At 42.3% G+C, this 17,671-nt stretch overlaps 1 protein-coding gene and 2 long non-coding RNA genes across 4 annotated transcripts in view; 2 read left to right on the top strand and 1 right to left on the bottom strand.

Moving 5' to 3' along the window:
- LOC136425632 (protogenin-like) overlaps positions 1-17,671 on the top strand; it is a 93,685-nt gene that overhangs the window by 13,042 nt on the left and 62,972 nt on the right. For both annotated transcript variants that reach the window (XM_066414559.1, XM_066414560.1), the window contains exon 2: positions 15,197-15,529. In XM_066414559.1, coding sequence (XP_066270656.1) covers positions 15,197-15,529 — 333 coding nt within the window. The remainder of the gene's footprint in view (positions 1-15,196; positions 15,530-17,671) is intronic.
- Positions 11,007-13,473, top strand: LOC136425634 (uncharacterized). Its single transcript, XR_010754095.1, has 2 exons — positions 11,007-12,853; positions 13,019-13,473. It is a non-coding gene; the product is annotated as an uncharacterized lncRNA (long non-coding RNA).
- LOC136425633 (uncharacterized) overlaps positions 15,904-17,671 on the bottom strand; it is a 39,622-nt gene continuing 37,854 nt past the window's right edge. Inside the window, exons 4-6 of the long non-coding RNA XR_010754094.1 lie at positions 17,381-17,448; positions 16,651-16,879; positions 15,904-16,316 (exon numbers count right to left, since the gene is read on the bottom strand). This is a non-coding gene — a long non-coding RNA (uncharacterized lncRNA). The remainder of the gene's footprint in view (positions 16,317-16,650; positions 16,880-17,380; positions 17,449-17,671) is intronic.

Here is a 17,671-nt window from a genome sequence, read left to right on the forward strand (position 1 = left end):
AACAGGCTGTTTGAATATCCAAAATCGCACAACGTCCTACGACGAATGTGACTGCGCCGTAACTAACCATTTCATTATATAGACCTATGGCATATAAGATTGTTAACGTATATCTTGTGCCAAAAGGGCACTTGTTCATCTTTTGTTGGGAGTATCAAACACATTTTGGCCATGTTCCCAGTGCCAATTGCGTCATCAAACAAAGCCGGAAGTGTTGTATCCGTATCTACTTGGGAGCTCAAGTGTATGAAAGTTGGCGCAATGTCAAAACTCGAGTCCAGTTGCGTGTGGGCGGTGGAAGAGAACTTAACCTTTTAATTGGCGGTGACTTTGCTATAGGTTAGGTTTTATACCATTGTGGTAGGGTGCGGGTGCGGGCTGCGTTTTCTGTTTTTTTAAAGGCACCTTTAACAGGCCCGGTGACAATCGCCTTACGATAGTCGTACGATCGCACCCTCTTCAGACAGTCGTGCATGTCTCGTGTCAAGTTTTAGATTCTTGTCGGTGCTGGTTGGTTCTGTCATGGCCTGCTTGAAAATTCTACGACATCAAAATCGTATGACGACGTACGACGGATGTACCGCGCCGTTATAGCGGAGTTAAAAAAGTGATAAGGAACATTAATATTTCCAGTGCAGTCAATTCTGTTTATTATTATCATCATGTATATCTTGCCGACTACTATCTTGAACACATGTTTTTGACCCATTTTTGTAAAATGACAAATTTTCGATCTGGTTGGGTTCGGTATAAAACGCACATACCAAATTATCAATACACAAAGAGCATAGCGAATAGTGTTGTGAAAACATTCCGTCAACTTCAAATCATGAAAATAACCACGAATGCCATAGTAGGGTTCGTATAATCATAATTGCTTGAATTAGACGTAGAGTTCCGATTCATGGATGATCCCCAGTATAGCCTTAGTAAGGTCATAGCTAGCTGCCTGAAACGACAGGCAAACAACTACACACGGTCACATCACGAAATTACGACATACTTCAAGTCGTTAAATGCTTATAGAGGAGCGCCAATTCAAGTGCCTCGACCAAACATTACATGGATGGCACGTGGCCAGCGAACTCTACTGTTGCAAGTAGCTCATTTGAAGGCGAAGCCTTCACTTTTCGTAATCAAGGAAAACATTTCTGTCTTCCAGTCGACCAAGATTCTCAAAAACTGACTCGAGTGCTCGTCTCTTTTATGATATGAATACAGATATTACATGAACGAATCGATGTTCAAATCGTCGTATGATAAATCCTTTATGCAAAACATAAATGGATGACGCAACGGGCTATCGCCCAATCTATTTAGATAACGCTCTATTCTGCTGTCTTATTCCACCATTCAGCTGCGTTTTGGGTGTCTTCAGCTCTTGTACTAAGTTGTAGTGCTCGAGTTACTTGTTTCACACAGAAACGTAACTCAATATCGACTAGTACAGTGGTACATTGTCTACCCTACTGGTGTATTTGCACAGCGGGAACGCACTGTTTTATATCAATATAAGCAGCTTCGACTGTCATGCTGCCCTGCTCAAAATCTGTCATCGTACATGTATATATACATATGTATATACAATGACTTGATTATTTCCTTAAAATAGCGAGGCCTGTCTGTCGACAACACTATGCTTTTTATGTGGGCCGAACGTGCTGCCACAAACGCCTCTTTGATTTATCTGTACTTGACCTTCAAAGTTTGTAACCGGCAAGTTCGTCGCACGGGGGTTGTCGCCAGGGTGCGTGGGGTCGCCATGGCAACGGTAGACGTTTTCGGAACTTGGACGTCACGGTGTTGAAGATTAATGGCTGAAAGTTTGACCATTTGTGGACTAAATGTGCTAACACCGGTGTAGGGTTTCGCGGGGGACAGCTGACACCAAATGTACATCAAGCGACAGATGAAGAGAATGCGGTCCCGTCCACCAACGTTATACCCAACATCGATCGGCGGAGAATCGGTTAGAACTGGAAACAGAGTTAATCCCTTGAAGTATCCGTTCTTATGTTACTAGATCAAACCCCAGGAGCAGCTGTATTGATTGCGTTCATCGTCAGAAAAATGAAAAAAAAAAAGAAATACGACGAACCTGTATATGCTTCGCGCCTACACCCCCCTCAATATATTTTTATACCAGTGTGTTTTGGAAATGGTTGTCAATGCGTTGTGTGTTGATCTGAGGCACGGAATGCATGTCGAATCGTTTGATACCTTGTAATAATCCCCTCACCTCGCCTCCAACCTTTTATCCCAGGCCGGTAGTAATCTGCCTGCTTTTCAAAACGCGGGAACTCAGAACATGTGACCCGCGCAGTCGCCTTTGTTGCCGCGAAACCTTAGATCCTTCGATTTTCAAGCATTTGTTTACCTGGGCTCAGCGTGTTCGGAAGCGGATTGGTGTAAGGTCAGGACTGGTGACCCCGCTGGGTTCAAACTAAACTACTGCCGCCTACTCACTCGTCGTGCATTGTAGTAAGCTGCTTTTCACGATTAAAAGAAGGAGACAGGCTCTTGTTATTAAATTATGGAACGTAATATTTTAAAGTGCCTTACCTCTTTGGTGCTGCAAATACAGTTAATATACAAATTTTGTGATTTGTAACAGCTTCCACAATTTTACATTGATGTTTTTATACTTAGCTGAAAGCACACCTTGTTTCCATTTTATGCAAACATTAAGTTTATCAGGTTTTATGGGGCATTTTTCAAAATTGGTTACATGTATATTTTCATATCTGCTGCATAATCTCCATATCAACAATGTTCATACGGGGTAAACCTACCCGAAGACTAATTATCCTAATGCATATTCATGAGATATTTATTCGACTTGTCATTCACCTGAAGTACCCCCATGCTCAGGGTCATGGTATAATTAAGGTAAACGTGTCACAGTCCAGTTAGTATTTTCCTGCCCGGTGAATGGAGAATATTTAATACATGTAATCGTTTTCACCATATTTAAGTAAAGTGCAGTTATGTCGGAAACCAGTCAAAGTAATGCTCTGTTATGATATTTTTTTCCAAACACTAACACTTTGATATACATACCGCCGGTATCCAGCAGTTTTGAACCTTTTCTCTGTATACATCCCTCCAATCATTCTACCTAAGTTGTGACGCACTCGCTGCCATGGAGATATGAATACAGTATTTCAAATACAAGTGTAAGGAAGGAGGGCGATTTACAACGTAGACTAACGGTTACCGATTGCATGTGCAACGGTGCAGGGGTGTGAAAAATCCCTAGTAACGGAGCTCTGTCTGACATTTGAAAATCTGTTTCCAATGACGAATCCAGGTTGTTGACTTACTAGGTTAAAGGTTAGACACAGCAGTCGCTTACCCAGAGGTCATGCCGAAAATTCCGGGTAACTCAAGTTTATGTTGCGAACCCTGATGTTATCAAAGTAGGGTCAGACTATTGTATAACTCGACCAACAGAAACAGATCTAGTTTAGCAAGGTTATTCACAGGTTATTCACATGTTATTATTCTATTCTATAGATAGAATGGATGGCAAGCTGTATCGTTCATTATTCTCTTATTCTATTAATATTATTGATATTATAATTAGAGAACGAACTTCGTTAATCCTTTATACCTGTACGCCTGATGATGATAAAGATTGACCTAAAGACCATTCTCGTCATAATCATTAGATTATTGATACATTTTACTCCCATGTTTCTCAATACTATGGGACTTATAAATTCTCGGAAAAAAACACATTAAAGCAAATTGAAACGACCCAAGAGTTAACTTGGGATTCAGCCTACGATTCAACAACAAAAAATAGGACAGACTTTGGAGATTATTTAAAGCTTGTCTGTTCTCGTAGTCATACTTTTAGATTTTACATCATATCCCAATTATGAAGTCAGGGGTTACCCGAATCCAATTTAGGTTTTGAGTGCCTCCGATCGATTGAGTAACGATTTGTTTTGTGGGCGTAAATTTTCATGCCTAATGCAGAACTAGTATTCACTCGGTGGTATTAGCGTTGGAAAGCCATGCTGCCAGTTGGAACATATGTTAGAATATCCCGTACTATTAATACTGCGCACAAGCTCAAATGTTTAATCGCATCGTGTAAAATAGCACATTTTCAGACACACAACACTGCATAGGATTTCTTTCATGTGTTCAAATGACAAATATCTCACCATACGATTGAAAAAGAGTAAAATCTTCTTATCATGTCGACAGGCTTTCGGATGGCTCGCATTTTTACTTGATGCGTAGTGCATTCACATATTCGGAGCATGCAAAAGCGCATCAATGTTTATGTACCTTCGACGTCTATGTATGCAAAGATTGGTCTTGATCGAACCCGATATCTGAGCGAGAATCGCCGCTAGCACACTCATCCGAGTCGAGTAAGGGTCTGTTTTGATCGTAAATTTCGTGCTTGGCAGAATCGGGACAGGCCGGGTAAAAGGCCGATGTCGTTAAACTCAAGGGGGTGGGGGTTCTGATAGTAACTATGGTTGTAAAACACGAAAACGTTCGATTAAAATGCCACAGATTTTGCCTAAAGGTTAACTTTGAAAATGTTTTTCTTTTTGGTATCGTCGTATTTTCACCGGCTTTGTTTCTAAACGTAATGATTAGAACTAAAGGTGCCGTTAATTTTCATCTAGACTTTTCAATACAATATCTTGACATTTTAACGTAAGGCTAGCTCCTTTTTTAAGAAACTCCTATTGTTGGTATTCTATTGGGATTTTCTCAGAGATGTCAAGTAGTATAACGTGTGCTAAGTTGTAGGGATGCGTACTGAAACGTTAACGTGCTTGACTTTGGTAGGAATAACACGTTTTAGTAACAAAGTCAGTCCAAGTTACATTATTTTCCATTCAGGTACAGTACCTCTACATTGTTGTTCCCGTATTTTGGACCAGTACATAAATGATTTTCGCGGTACCATAAAGGTACCGGTAGCCTGGATTCCAGACCCCCGATCTCTAAAATATCTACACGATAGAGATTAGGCGTCTGGCATCCAGGTACTGGGTACTTGTAAACATCCCAAAGTGTATAACAAATGACAACACGGTTCTGCCATTGCCATCACACGTAAGGACTAGTATTACTCAAACGTACCGCGGAGTCCATTGCTGCGGCATACGAGGAGATTACTGAAGTAGGTCATACCTTAGCTGCGCCGTTTGGTCAATTCGAACGATTTGTTGTGGCCGTAAATTTTTAGCGGGGCAGATTGGGGTCATCTTGTGCATACGACTGTGTACAGAATGTTTTATTTTCGCAGCAGCTTCGTTTTAAGAGTTGAAAATGCACTCGAGATGTACAATTATTTCTGACAGCACCGTTGAACAGCATGAGCTAACCCAAAGAAACCAACCAAATTAAAAATTGCGCGGCGGGAAAAGGAAAGGTTACTAATTTGAATACATTCATTGAAAGTAACGTACCTACGTGCACCGATGTTCCCAAGGAGTTGCACCTAGATATAAGCATTACCTATAAACAATTTCGACTTATACAGTTCTCTTTACTGAAATGTGATCCGTCAATTAGAAGCAAAGGCGCATAAGAAAATGAAACAAGTCATTAAAATTCAGTATCTGCTTGGCTGGATTTCAATCAGTCAATTACAGCATGGGAGAGGAGATATTGAGAATGGATCGAGTTACGATTTGATGACCGCCATATCTACTTTACTGTCTAGGTTGAATACCTTTTTTATAATCTTCACTGTTTGGGGGACAATCTTAAGCTTTGAACATCTAGAGACATTCGCAAACTGTGTCTATGAAAATACATTCTTGGACTAACTAGAAGCATACATAGTGGGATACAGTCGGTGTGAGATCTATAGATAGACATCAAGCTGATGATCAACCAGGCTCTTGACATTGAGGTTAACTAGTTCAAATTCTATTCACAGCGATCGTAATTGAATTTGAAACTGTAGAATACCAGGTTTGAATTAGCTGCATAAATCTAAGGCACCAATACATCTGTGGTGTACTAGTGTGGCGTTCCATTCCTATGTACCAAGGATGGGAGTTATTAAAGACAAAGAAGATCACAGTAGGTTGGTGGTAAGTCCACGTGACCCGAGGAGTGCCAATGTCAAGACGCCCTCAGCATGTGACGATATGTAGTTAAAGTCATGTCAGGACATGTTTGTTTACATCGATGGCGATGGCGGTCACGTTCCCAGGATAAGCTTCAGGTCACGCAATCTCGGGCCCCACAAAACCCCGCACTTACAGTTATCGAATTTATGCAGACTCATGCCAGGAACCGGAGAACTGAAACCTATTTAACGCATCGATAATTTCATCAACAACAGTCTTGAAAATTGGTAATTACGTTGACCTTAGAGGGAGAATAATCCAGTTGCTTCAACTGTTTTCCAAGACGGACTACTTTGCCGATACTGAAGGCTATACTATTGTGCTTTGTTCATGTTATATCGGGGGAATGACGCTCCCAAACCTTGATAAAAGATTTACACCGTCATGAATTATACAACTACGTGCTATTTAGGGCCATGACAATGATCCGCTGTAATATCGGTTTTATTTTTATCGCATGTTTTACTGGCGCCATAGCTATTATCAATCAATTATGATAACATAGATATGCATGCTTTATTGCAAGTAAATGTTATCTGCTTCGTGTATCGATAAAAATGTGTTGTGATAACAGAAGTACGTCATTATGTTGACCTTGCAATTGTTATGGCTTACTTTGTTTCAAGGATACCAATGTATTGTTTACTTCTTTCTCAACAATTGTTGAAAGGTTTATGCTGTTGAGAAAATGTGGATCTCCTTTTTTTTTTTACAAAACAGATGTTTTCCCGTGTCTGGCAGTTTCATCACCCCCTTGACTGGCTCCTTCCTGTTGGAGTAGTGTAGAGAGCCGACCTCTTGTTTGATTGATTATACAGATATCCTCTGACGCCAACACAGTTAGGAACTGTCGGAACTTAAACCATTGGTAACTTATCATTCCATTTGGCAGCCTTTCAGCCGTGATTCTCCATTGTTTTGCCCTATGGTAATCCCCCTAAACGTTTCCCCACCAGCCCACAGCCAAAACAAAGGCCTGAGAAGGGCCATCTTGTCCTGAGATGACATGATGTATCGGATGGCGAGGTTTCACCATCAATTTTCAACTTGAGGACAATAACAGAAACGCAAAGTGCTTAGTTTAAGTCAGACTCGTAATGACTATGACTGATTCGTCTTATTGGTGGTCCTTGTACAGAATCTATTTAGCAATCTGGTCCCAATCCTTCATTTTTGGTGCAAAGACGTTCTTAGAAGAAACAGGCTATATTGCTATTGTCATCCAAGATGCACCCTGTAGCATCAAAGCTGTCGCAGCCATCAACTCATTGAAGTTGGCGCGTAACAAGAAGAAAAAAAAATATTGTGTTACTGATATGACTTGCTTGTCGTAACTGGTGGCATCTATTGTTCCTTGGACTCTTCATAAGTACGAGGTTTCTTCCTCTTCGTGGGCTTAGGTTGGTTTCTGAGAAATTTTCGAGGCTGTCGAGGAGGTTCTTGGAATATGTGATGATCGTAAGGCCGAAGGGAAGCCGTGGGTGGGTATCGCACGAGGATCGAATTTTGTTTTTCTTTTCTTCACCGTTGCAGTTGCCACATGTTGCCAGGGATCCGGCTGAGAGTAGATAGATATGTTTCAACAGATCAAAGAGGGAAAAGTGTTAGGTTAGAACGCCGAGGCCAAAACGACGAATATCACAATTCCTGATACCTGGACGTGATACACGTAAAAACGGCCTTCTAGGTAGGATAATTTCGCACGTTTCACACCTCTGCTTGTTTGACCTGGAAGCATTGGTTTTACGGTCCTTGGTTCACGTGGAAGAGGATATTTTGAGGGGAACGTTTTTACTGGTACATTGCTTGAAATGCATGGCAGTTAAGAATGATATTTGTTGCTCCAGACCTCGTCGTTAAGCTCCTATTTGTCAGAGTGTTCACCCGTGCTAGTCTGGGTGATGAATACTTGAAGTACCAAGTTTAACAACCACACGTACCCAAGGCCAAGGGCGTTCAGCGGCACTTCATCTGCGACACCAAACGGTTTGGGGAGCCGCGAAAACATTGCGATCAAGTTTCTCGCACATTCCTGTACCGGCCCTGGCAGGCCCGCCTAGATCTACCCGGGTCAGATGTGTGTCGCTATCACTCAGCTAGGAATTGTTGTCTGAAGTTCTCATCTCCGTCCACGACCAGAGACAGGAGGCGTTTATTGGGGTCAGTCTCATTCATAGCTATGATGAGGCTGAGTCGTGTGAACATAACAGTGACACAAAGAACTATTGTGATTATTCAAATAACTTACATATTTACCTAATATATGCTTGGTCATGAACACATTTTACTAACTTACACATCGACAGTCCTATTATTTTCCACTTAGACGAATTGTTGCCCTTTTGTATCAATTATGCAGATTAGGAATTTATTTACATGATTGGTATTTGTTGATCCTCCACTCGCCATAAATTAAATATGTTACATGTGTTTGAGTCTTATAATCGAAAACACTGAAAATATTTATTTTCCTAATTAGTTATGCAAATCAAGTCCTTATCAGCATAATGTACACTTCATTATGTACATCTCTGTCTAGGCTACCTACAGATTAAATATCATTAAAATCCAGCTTTCCTTCGTTCAGTTATTCTCATTAGAACATTTTCTTTCACAACAACGCCCCTGCAGTCTAGCCTCCACCAGGCCCTCTTACGGGCGTATGAATCGTAGAATTCGGCAGAAATAGGAATAATTAGCCAGTAGAGTCAGTCCGCAGTGAAGATCACATTTCGCCCGTTTACGGAGCAAGTGAAACCCTGGCGTAGTTAGTCTGGTAGAGACTACCTGCAGTCCCAGAGCAAGCTGCTAGGGGCCCAAATCTAAACCACTTCTTAATAACATCAAAAGCTATCTGCCACCAAAAAATCAAGACCACAGCATGTCCAGGTCAAAAGATACAAAAACGGAAGTTCTGCTGCAGTACCAAGGTCACATACGAGGGGCCCAAAATCGACCTTGAATTTCGGCTTCCCAACATCTGCCCGCATACGAAATATCATAGTAATCCATCAGGGGGTTCTTGAGTTATGCTGACTATAGTAGTCCGGAAACACACACAGACACACCCAAAACTATATCTCCATTTTTCATGGCGATAACTAGAGGGAAGAATGAAGCTAAAGATCTAGTCTCTACCTCTACTAGAGATAAGTGATGGTAGAGGGAAGAGAGAGGGTAGAAATGCAGGTTTTCCAGGCTCTACCAGAGATATTTGATGGATGAACAAAGAACTACATGGAATAATGAAGCTTCAAAGCTAGTCTGTACGTCTTCCAGAGACGTAAGATGGACCTGACAAAAAGCTAGGGGGATGAGAAGCTAGAAATCAAGTCTCTAACTGTACCAGAAACGTGTGATGGGTTAGATACATATTAGAGGGGAGAACAAAGCTACACATCTAGTCGCTACCAGGGTGGGCTCTTCGCCAGCCTAGAGTCACACACTGACACAGGTGGCCAGGTTCTATTATTTCTCCTGCACGCAAATGTAGAGACTAACAGTAACAGAAATCACTAAGGCTAGAAATTAACCTGAAAAATGTTGTCAAGATCATGGTATAATTTTTGTATTTGATATTACGATTTATGATACCAACATTTAACATGTCAGTGCAATGTCAATAATAGAAATGCATGCCGTTGTTCTTTGATGCGCGAGTACATGCGCCGCGCGAGAATATACGCCCCTATGGCGCCCCAACGTCGCCATGAATACTTCATCTCCCTTATCTCTAGTGGGTACTGCATCCCTGGCAGAGTAATACATGTACGCAGCGGCGGAAGAGAATGGCTTCACCTCGTTTGTTGATGGTTCAGGTCACTCACAACAGAGAGCGAGGTGTGCGCACTAAAGCTTGTTTTATAGCGAGGAATGTTATATGGAGAGATGGCAATGACGTGAGCCCGTGACCCTGCAACAAGGCAATTCAACCACGGGGTTTTGCGATCTAAAGTTGTAATGAAAGCTTTTTTATTGCGGTTGATGTGTTTTAGGGACAGTTATTGGTGTTTTTACGATATCGAGAGGGGAAACAACTTTTTTTATGAGCTACGCATATTTAGCCAGGATATAGGAGCCGCTGCCAGTAACAGTAAAACAACCCGTTATTGAGACCATATAAAAAGTAACGGAATGAAGTTCGGTGAAGGCAGGATAATTTTGTGTGATAAAACCCGCTCAGGGCTTTGTTTTGAATTTAAGACCATCGGCTGGCACGGTCTGTGTTACGCTGCAACACATTGGATATGAAAAGTCCTGTTGTTTGTTTTATATTGCTCATTTATTGGGCATTTTAACGCTGCCTAATAATAGTGATGTACAATTTCGTTACACGGAGAGAAAGTAACACATGCCGGTTACTAGTATTTGTTACAACTGTATTGTATATGTCAGTTATTAGTCACTACTCACAAGATATGCGTCAAGTCAAGGCGTACTTTGAAAAGTCTTTGTATGGTAGGCTTGAGTATGTAGAATGGGTCAAAGACGGTGGGAATATTTGCACGTTTGCGATAGCTTTTGAAAACATGTCTCGCTTTGACAAATATGACCAGCGTTCCACCAGATGTGTTACTGTTAGCAGGGACATCGTCTCCAATTTTGACTCAGAGTCTACCTTTTTCTTGGCAAAGAGCAACAACAGCTCCACCCTGTGACGGGGAAATCCCCACGCGGTAGGAAAGTGTGCCAATGAACTCGACTACAACAAAGAGATTGACCTTACACGCCCCGGCAGGGGTACGGAAATATTTCTGATTGTTCAATATGCGCGGCACACATTAACGATGTTGGGCCCAGGCCAAGGCGCGCCAGTGCACGCATGAAGTGAGTGCACCATGAAAGAGCAAGGCCGAACTGCCGTTACGGGGACCGTTCCCGATCTTACGACACTTGCGGAACTGTCTGCAGTGGATACAACGTACGACGAACTTGTAATATTACTTTTGTACTTCGACACTACTGTCAACATGCAATTAGCCTACGGGCATGAATTTGCAATAAAACTTATTAATAGCCAAGCCCTCAATCCATTTTTCCACAAGGCTTTAACAATTTTGTCCATAGACGGAAAATTGTGTAATTTAAAATCGTGTGGTCGTCGTATAGTTTGATTTTTCACGTGTAGTATATTCGTCAGGATATTTTAAGGCTAGTCGAGGTGAAAGAAGAACAACCCTTTTTACCGTTTTACCAGCAGTAATTTGCAGACTAAACATCGTAAAAACAAACTACAGAGGAAATCATGTTGTTATTGTTATATGCTTCACAATGCTTAGGCAACATTGGTTTACAGTACACCATCTTTCAATTCCTTCCATATTAGCCACGTTTTATGTAATGTTGAGTTTGCTGGGTCTCCACTAGGCCAGACTTAATCCGTAGTCACAAAGAATGATGATGGAGGAATTTCTATAGTCCTTGGCACGTCCACGGCAAGTTTGGTTACGTGCCAAATGCTGCTTAAGTATGAATGAACTTGTCGTGTGGAGTCGGAGCGTAAACTAAGCAAAACTTGGTCAACTTGACCCAGTATGCTGTCAGGTTGTAAAAGAGGCACTACAGTGTACTACAGTGCAGTGAGTGACGAAAGATTTATGCGCTCTTCGCGTGATTGTGCCAGGTTGTTTTCTTTCACAAACAAGTTGTTATGTAACCACTTAAACCAAGCTTTCTAAGAACACAACTGAGAAGGTTATTTTGCTGATAAATTAAAGGTATCGTAGCCTTTTTTTCAGGCCGTAGATGCACTAGGCCATCGACGTCACAATTTGTTCTACTACTTCAACTAGATGGAAAACTTGAACGATTATTATTGCTATTTGGGGAAAACCTATGTGGTATCTTATATACTAAGAGAGCATCGATGTTTGGGACCCTAAGGCTTGAGAATGCCCTTGTCGTTAGCGCATCACTACATGTCTTGACCTTGCGTGGTATCCAGTCGTGTTCGAAAACTCAACACCGCTTTGGGCCAGGCAAGTCTTGACCTGCCATGTCTTCCAGCCATTGTCACTGGTCGATAAAGATTTCCTTTAGGTTCTACCAATTCAAACCACGACATCATCCTTCTGAGATGCATTGGTGGTAAGCAGCTCCTATTTTTACGCCTCAAGCAGCTGAGTGATGTAGTCATAAAGAAGACCGCAGCCTGAATACAGTACTTGACAAACGTACCCAGTTGTATACAACTACAAGGCCTGGATTGTTCACAAACGACTGGAATGACAGTCCAGAAATTGTATGAGCGGCCTCAACTGGAAGAGACTTTCCTATCTGGCTGAAAAGATCTGCTCTTACTCTACTCAATTCTGAAAAGACTTGGAGGGGGAGGGGTGACGTTTATTTGTTTCATCTGTTAGAAACTCAACACACTTGAGTTTGGACTGCCATCAAGGTCCTACAGATGTTCTTAGCGGGAAGTAGTCTGTACAAAGACGTGAAACTTTTCAGGTCTTAATTAAAAGTTCATTACTACGCCCAGGGCCCACTGGGGGGTGGTAGGTAATGCTGTATTTCTTTCAAGCTCCTGCATCTGTGTTGCGGGTGTGCGCAGGTCTGTTTGTGTAGCATTTGCATATCGGGGCACGTCCCATGCATCAGAAAGAGAGAGAGACTCAGAGAGGGGCAGCTTCGAAGGTGTTGCGTAATAGACGGATGACGTATTTAGCTGACCCCAAGCTTTTAGAATTTGTGAGGGGGCAGCTGCTCGAGTTGAAACGAGCGTTGATGTAACGGTCGGTCTGCATTCTGTACATCAAGTCTAATTCCTAACAGCAGCTTCTAATAGAGTCCCTGAGGTTTTGTAGCATTGGTGTAGACTGTAGAATAGTATTCACGCAGCGTATGTGTGGCATATGTGTATTATGTACTCACCAATCCTCTTACTCTCGTTCTAACAGGAAGAAGACAGAAGTCTTTGCATACCTGGGGTATTTGAAGATGTTTGGACGACCCGAGACAGTACTGTGGGCAACTTCTGGAACACAGATCGTCTCACAGTTGATGACGTCATCGGCAGCTTATCAATCTTCAAGATGGCGGTGCTGGGGTGTTTGGGAAGGGGTGTGTTCTATCTCAAAATGGACAGGGGTGGAACCTTGTTATGATGTTTTTCTGTTGCTTAGTCACTCCCCATGCCATTCACAGACGTGTGGCGTGTAACAAAGAAATGATTATTAAGTTTTGATAACTTATGTTATAAAAATATGAGTTTATGGACTGAAATGTATCAATGTAGGAACACGCACTGTTATGTTTTTGAAAGTTATTTATTAAAGAGAGTTGACTAGCTGTACTGTTCTTTTCGCAATTGTCTGCTACTGATTAGTGTAAGAAACTTCGTCTTTGCATCCCATGTAGCTGAGTATTGGCATATTGGTGTTTAATTAGTACATTACAAGATACACACACTTCAACTCCCTACAAGTACAACAGCCCCTGGGTACTTTGTGCGTATGGACATGGAATGGATGCGTGTGGTTGTGAATAAGCTATGTAGGGTCCAGCCCGGTCGTTTCCTCTTTGAGTGCTCTATCAAAGTTCTTCGTGGATTTTAGATGATGATCGAGCAAGGCCACACATTCATCGAAAATACATTTTTTAAAGTATGATTTTACCATTCTGCTGCTTTCCTGCGTTTGTCAACAGCGTTCAACAATGCACGCCGCGGTGATATATTATCTACATGCATTCCATGATAAGCTTTTATCTTTAATATCCCTGTTGAGCGTTTCGTTTCCACTTCCCACAGCGACACTGTTATCTTTTCATACTTGACATATCTCATCGCTGTTAAATGCAGAGTCGGACGGTATCAGTGGCACATCTCTGTTCAAAGCAACCTTATCAACAGGCTACCTTGGAAAAATGACGTAATTTGCCTAAGAGCGAGGACAGGTGCTTCCGCTATTACTACATGGAGTGCCCTGCCAAGGCCAAGGCCACCTGATAGCCATTGATAACGCTTGTCATTTGTGATAACCTCCCTTTCCTGTTCACCAAACGCGAAAGGCTTTCAAGGTCGAGCTAGAGATGGAACAGCTGTCACGTGCCTGTCACAGGTCAGGCACATGTCAGTCACAGGGCCATCTCAGTTCATGGCCATCTGGTAATCGCCATGTTTTATGTAATTATAGAAGACAGGAGATTGATATGTCATCCCTGAATACAGTAAGCAAAGATCCCACGCTTTGTTCAACGAACCTATAATATGATAACGTTTTCGCTATTCTTACCTCATTTGTATGGAATGCGACCTTAAATGTTTGCACCATACTTTGTGATCTTTATTCAGCTTGAAAAGATGCAAACATTGCAGTCGTCGTATTTTATACGTTGTATTTTACTTTCAAACCTGCTCACATGTTTTATAGGTAGGCACTAATCCTGCTGTTTCTGTTAGTTGCCCCTCTGCGCGTTTAACGCTTAATGGTCGCGATTGTTCTGTCGCTCAAGCTTAGCGGCACGTTACAAAAAACGTCAGGCGTGTTTTTTGAACTGCGTCATTCTTTATGTAATGCTGTCAGTTAAAGGTAGCGTTTTACGTGCGCATCGGCGTGTAACGCGGCCTCGAACCGCGAACTTTTCACCTGGAAATCTCATCTCGGCAAACTGAGAAATCCGCCTACGTAGCGGCATTAGGCGTAAAGATTGCGTAAAGGTAACGTTTTGCATGCGCACCAGCGAGTTTCGCGGCCTCGAACCGCGAACCTTTCACCTGGAAATCTCATCTCGGCAAACTGTGAGAAACCCACCAACGCAAAACCTCCTCCACCACCACCACCACTGCCTCCGCCGCCTCCAGAGATCTAGAAAAGTTAATGGAATGATATACAGAAGATGTTAATATCTTTCGATGTTATTTTGACTTGATTAATAACATACAGTATTTGCATTATTAACATATGCAGCAAAGTAAAATGTCTAACTATGTCGTCATGTCATGTAAAGAACAGCAAATTGTTATGACATGTGTCTTAAACTTAATATTGATCAACCGAATAAGATCAGAATTGACAAGATTGGATTGTAATGTCCTAACATCGACATTGTCTCGTCCTTCCTTCCGTCCCGTACAGCTGTGTTCTGTTCGCATCTCGGTTTCTTGACGGAACCTCAGGATGTCATAGCCAAGAAGAACCAGACCGTGTGGCTGGACTGTCGGGCCGACGGGGACGTGGGGACCGTCAACGTTACGTGGCACCGACGGCCCCTGGCACGCCCCTTGGAAGACCTCGGTGATGCCATCGTCAACGACACTCGTCGCTACCTCCTCCACACGAATGGGACTCTTAAAATACTTTCATTCAGACCTCATAGACCTAGGGGTGGGGATGAGGGGACGTATTGGTGCCTGGTGAAGAGCCCTGCCGGGGCCATACGCAGTAAAGATGCACTCGTGCAAGTGGCAGGTAAGAATGGTACAAACGTTTGAGAAAAAGGGAGAGTGTGCCCACTTTTCCCTTCTATTGGTGGTGGGATCTTTCCATGTATCTGAACGTGGAATCAACAAAAGCAAGGCTACAGTATCAATATCAATTTGATGTACTCGTAGCTTTCATTTGAAAAGGATCTCACAGTGTACTAGTGGTATGTTGCAAGCTGGATTTTAACTGTTACGAATGTTGATTGAAGGATTTGATAATGTTGCGAATTCGAAGGTACGGTGACAAAGCATCACTGAGAACCTATCTAGCAATCTGTAGTACACGTGTTACGAAGTTACATATATAGGGACAGCATATCTAGTATCTAGTAACCTATATCTAGGACATAATGGTATGTGCATATCGAAATATGTGCAGAAACGTTTGTGTGCCGTTGGTTTTCATGACTTCACATTGCTTGTGCAGCAGAAAACGTGCTGCACGTGACATACATCAAAACAGGTAAGGATGTTTTGTTCCCAGACGCATATAGCCAGTCATCCTCCCTCTGCGCACGTGTTTCCTCGCGCTGCTGTTGCGTGTTGTCCCTGACCTACTTCGTTATTCGCTGGCGTGTGTGTCCTCAGTTGCCCGACCTAGTTTTCAGCGCAGCCGTTGCCAATGGCGTGCTCACGTCCATAACACGTTGTCCCAGGCACGTTACACGGCTCCCAGAGTACTAAAGGGGTCCTGTAAGCTAAGCCAGTAGCCGCGTGTGGTCTCTTAGAGCACTGGCACGTACAAACTTGCCGAGTATGTTCTCACTGTAGATCTGAAGGACCAGAAAAGATGAAGATATGTATGATGAAACAAGAGAATGGATAACACGTAACAGTATATTCTTGATAGAATCATTACAGGTTTGCGATAGAAAAACCTATCCTGTTTTTCAATCAGCTGTTGTGGAAAATAACATTTTTTTTTAAAATGTCTGCAGACACACATTCTATTCACTAGGTAGTCTTGTCGGTATCTTCACAATGACATGCTACCAGGATTTCAAAATTGGCATATTTCTAAATCAATAAGATCTGCAGGACTGTGCTATTTTTCTTATCCAAAGAAATCAATTTTGAGCTGCGTAGAGCAAATTTGAAATCAAATACCTGATACACGTAGGTATGATCCCTTTGAGGGATTTCGATTCTTAGTTTTGGCCCGTTGCCGCACTCCGCTTGCGACCAGGCACTTTACCCTTCAAGCAGCAAGGTAAGTTTCAGGTGAAGTTCGCTGGAGGACATCCAGAAGACTTGAGGTAAGTGAGAATTGGCGTTTTGCTCTGTTACCAGGCAATGTTCATCTATCTTGTAGCTTCACTGGTCCTTACCGATTGCTCTGTTGGTTGGAAAAGTGCCAATGTGAAAGTCAATACAATGGCTATATATAACCCGAGTGGCTCATGCCAAAGGGTTATCTGATATAGCGCCTAAAGCCTTTGGTATTCAGGTGAATCTCGTTGTACGGACCTAGTGAGCGATATTGTATAATTCATGCCAATAATGAGTACAGTACAGTGCAAATCATTGCCTGTGCTATCATGTATCTACACAAACTACCATTGGTATTACACCACGCCAACACTGAATAGGAAGGGGGCACATATGGAAGAGTACTGTTAAATATTGTATTAAAGCTTGGAATTGCACAAAAATAGATTGTTTCGGCAACGGTACCAGAGTTCTGTACAAGCCAAAGATACTGCTTTGTCACGGCTGTGATGACTCCCTAAGATGATGCAACATTGTCCAGATATGACGCAAAGGTCCATCTTTCCGTAGATTCCCTTCATTAACCATTCCATAACCTCCATGCATATAGTGGCGGAAAGTGGCCTACCTTGGCCTTTGCGTATGGCGTTCATCGCAACAACCACGTCGCCAATCTGCCTTGTTAGCCTTCGGTGCCTTGGGTCAAGAACAGCCAAATTATTTCACGTATACTGCGACAAGCACCTTAGTTACCGTTGCAGCTTAGGTATGAAATAAGGAAATACAATTTCACAATTTTTTCGGCGGGCTGTTATAGTTCAATAATAGGAATGATAAATGTACACTGTTAATAGCAGAAGTTATCAGCGGTTAGGAGAGTCTGCCTATGTACATATATATAAATAACTTTGTTATAGAC

Source organism: Branchiostoma lanceolatum, chromosome 19, assembly GCF_035083965.1.
Source record: "Branchiostoma lanceolatum isolate klBraLanc5 chromosome 19, klBraLanc5.hap2, whole genome shotgun sequence".
Lineage (NCBI taxonomy): Eukaryota > Metazoa > Chordata > Leptocardii > Amphioxiformes > Branchiostomatidae > Branchiostoma > Branchiostoma lanceolatum.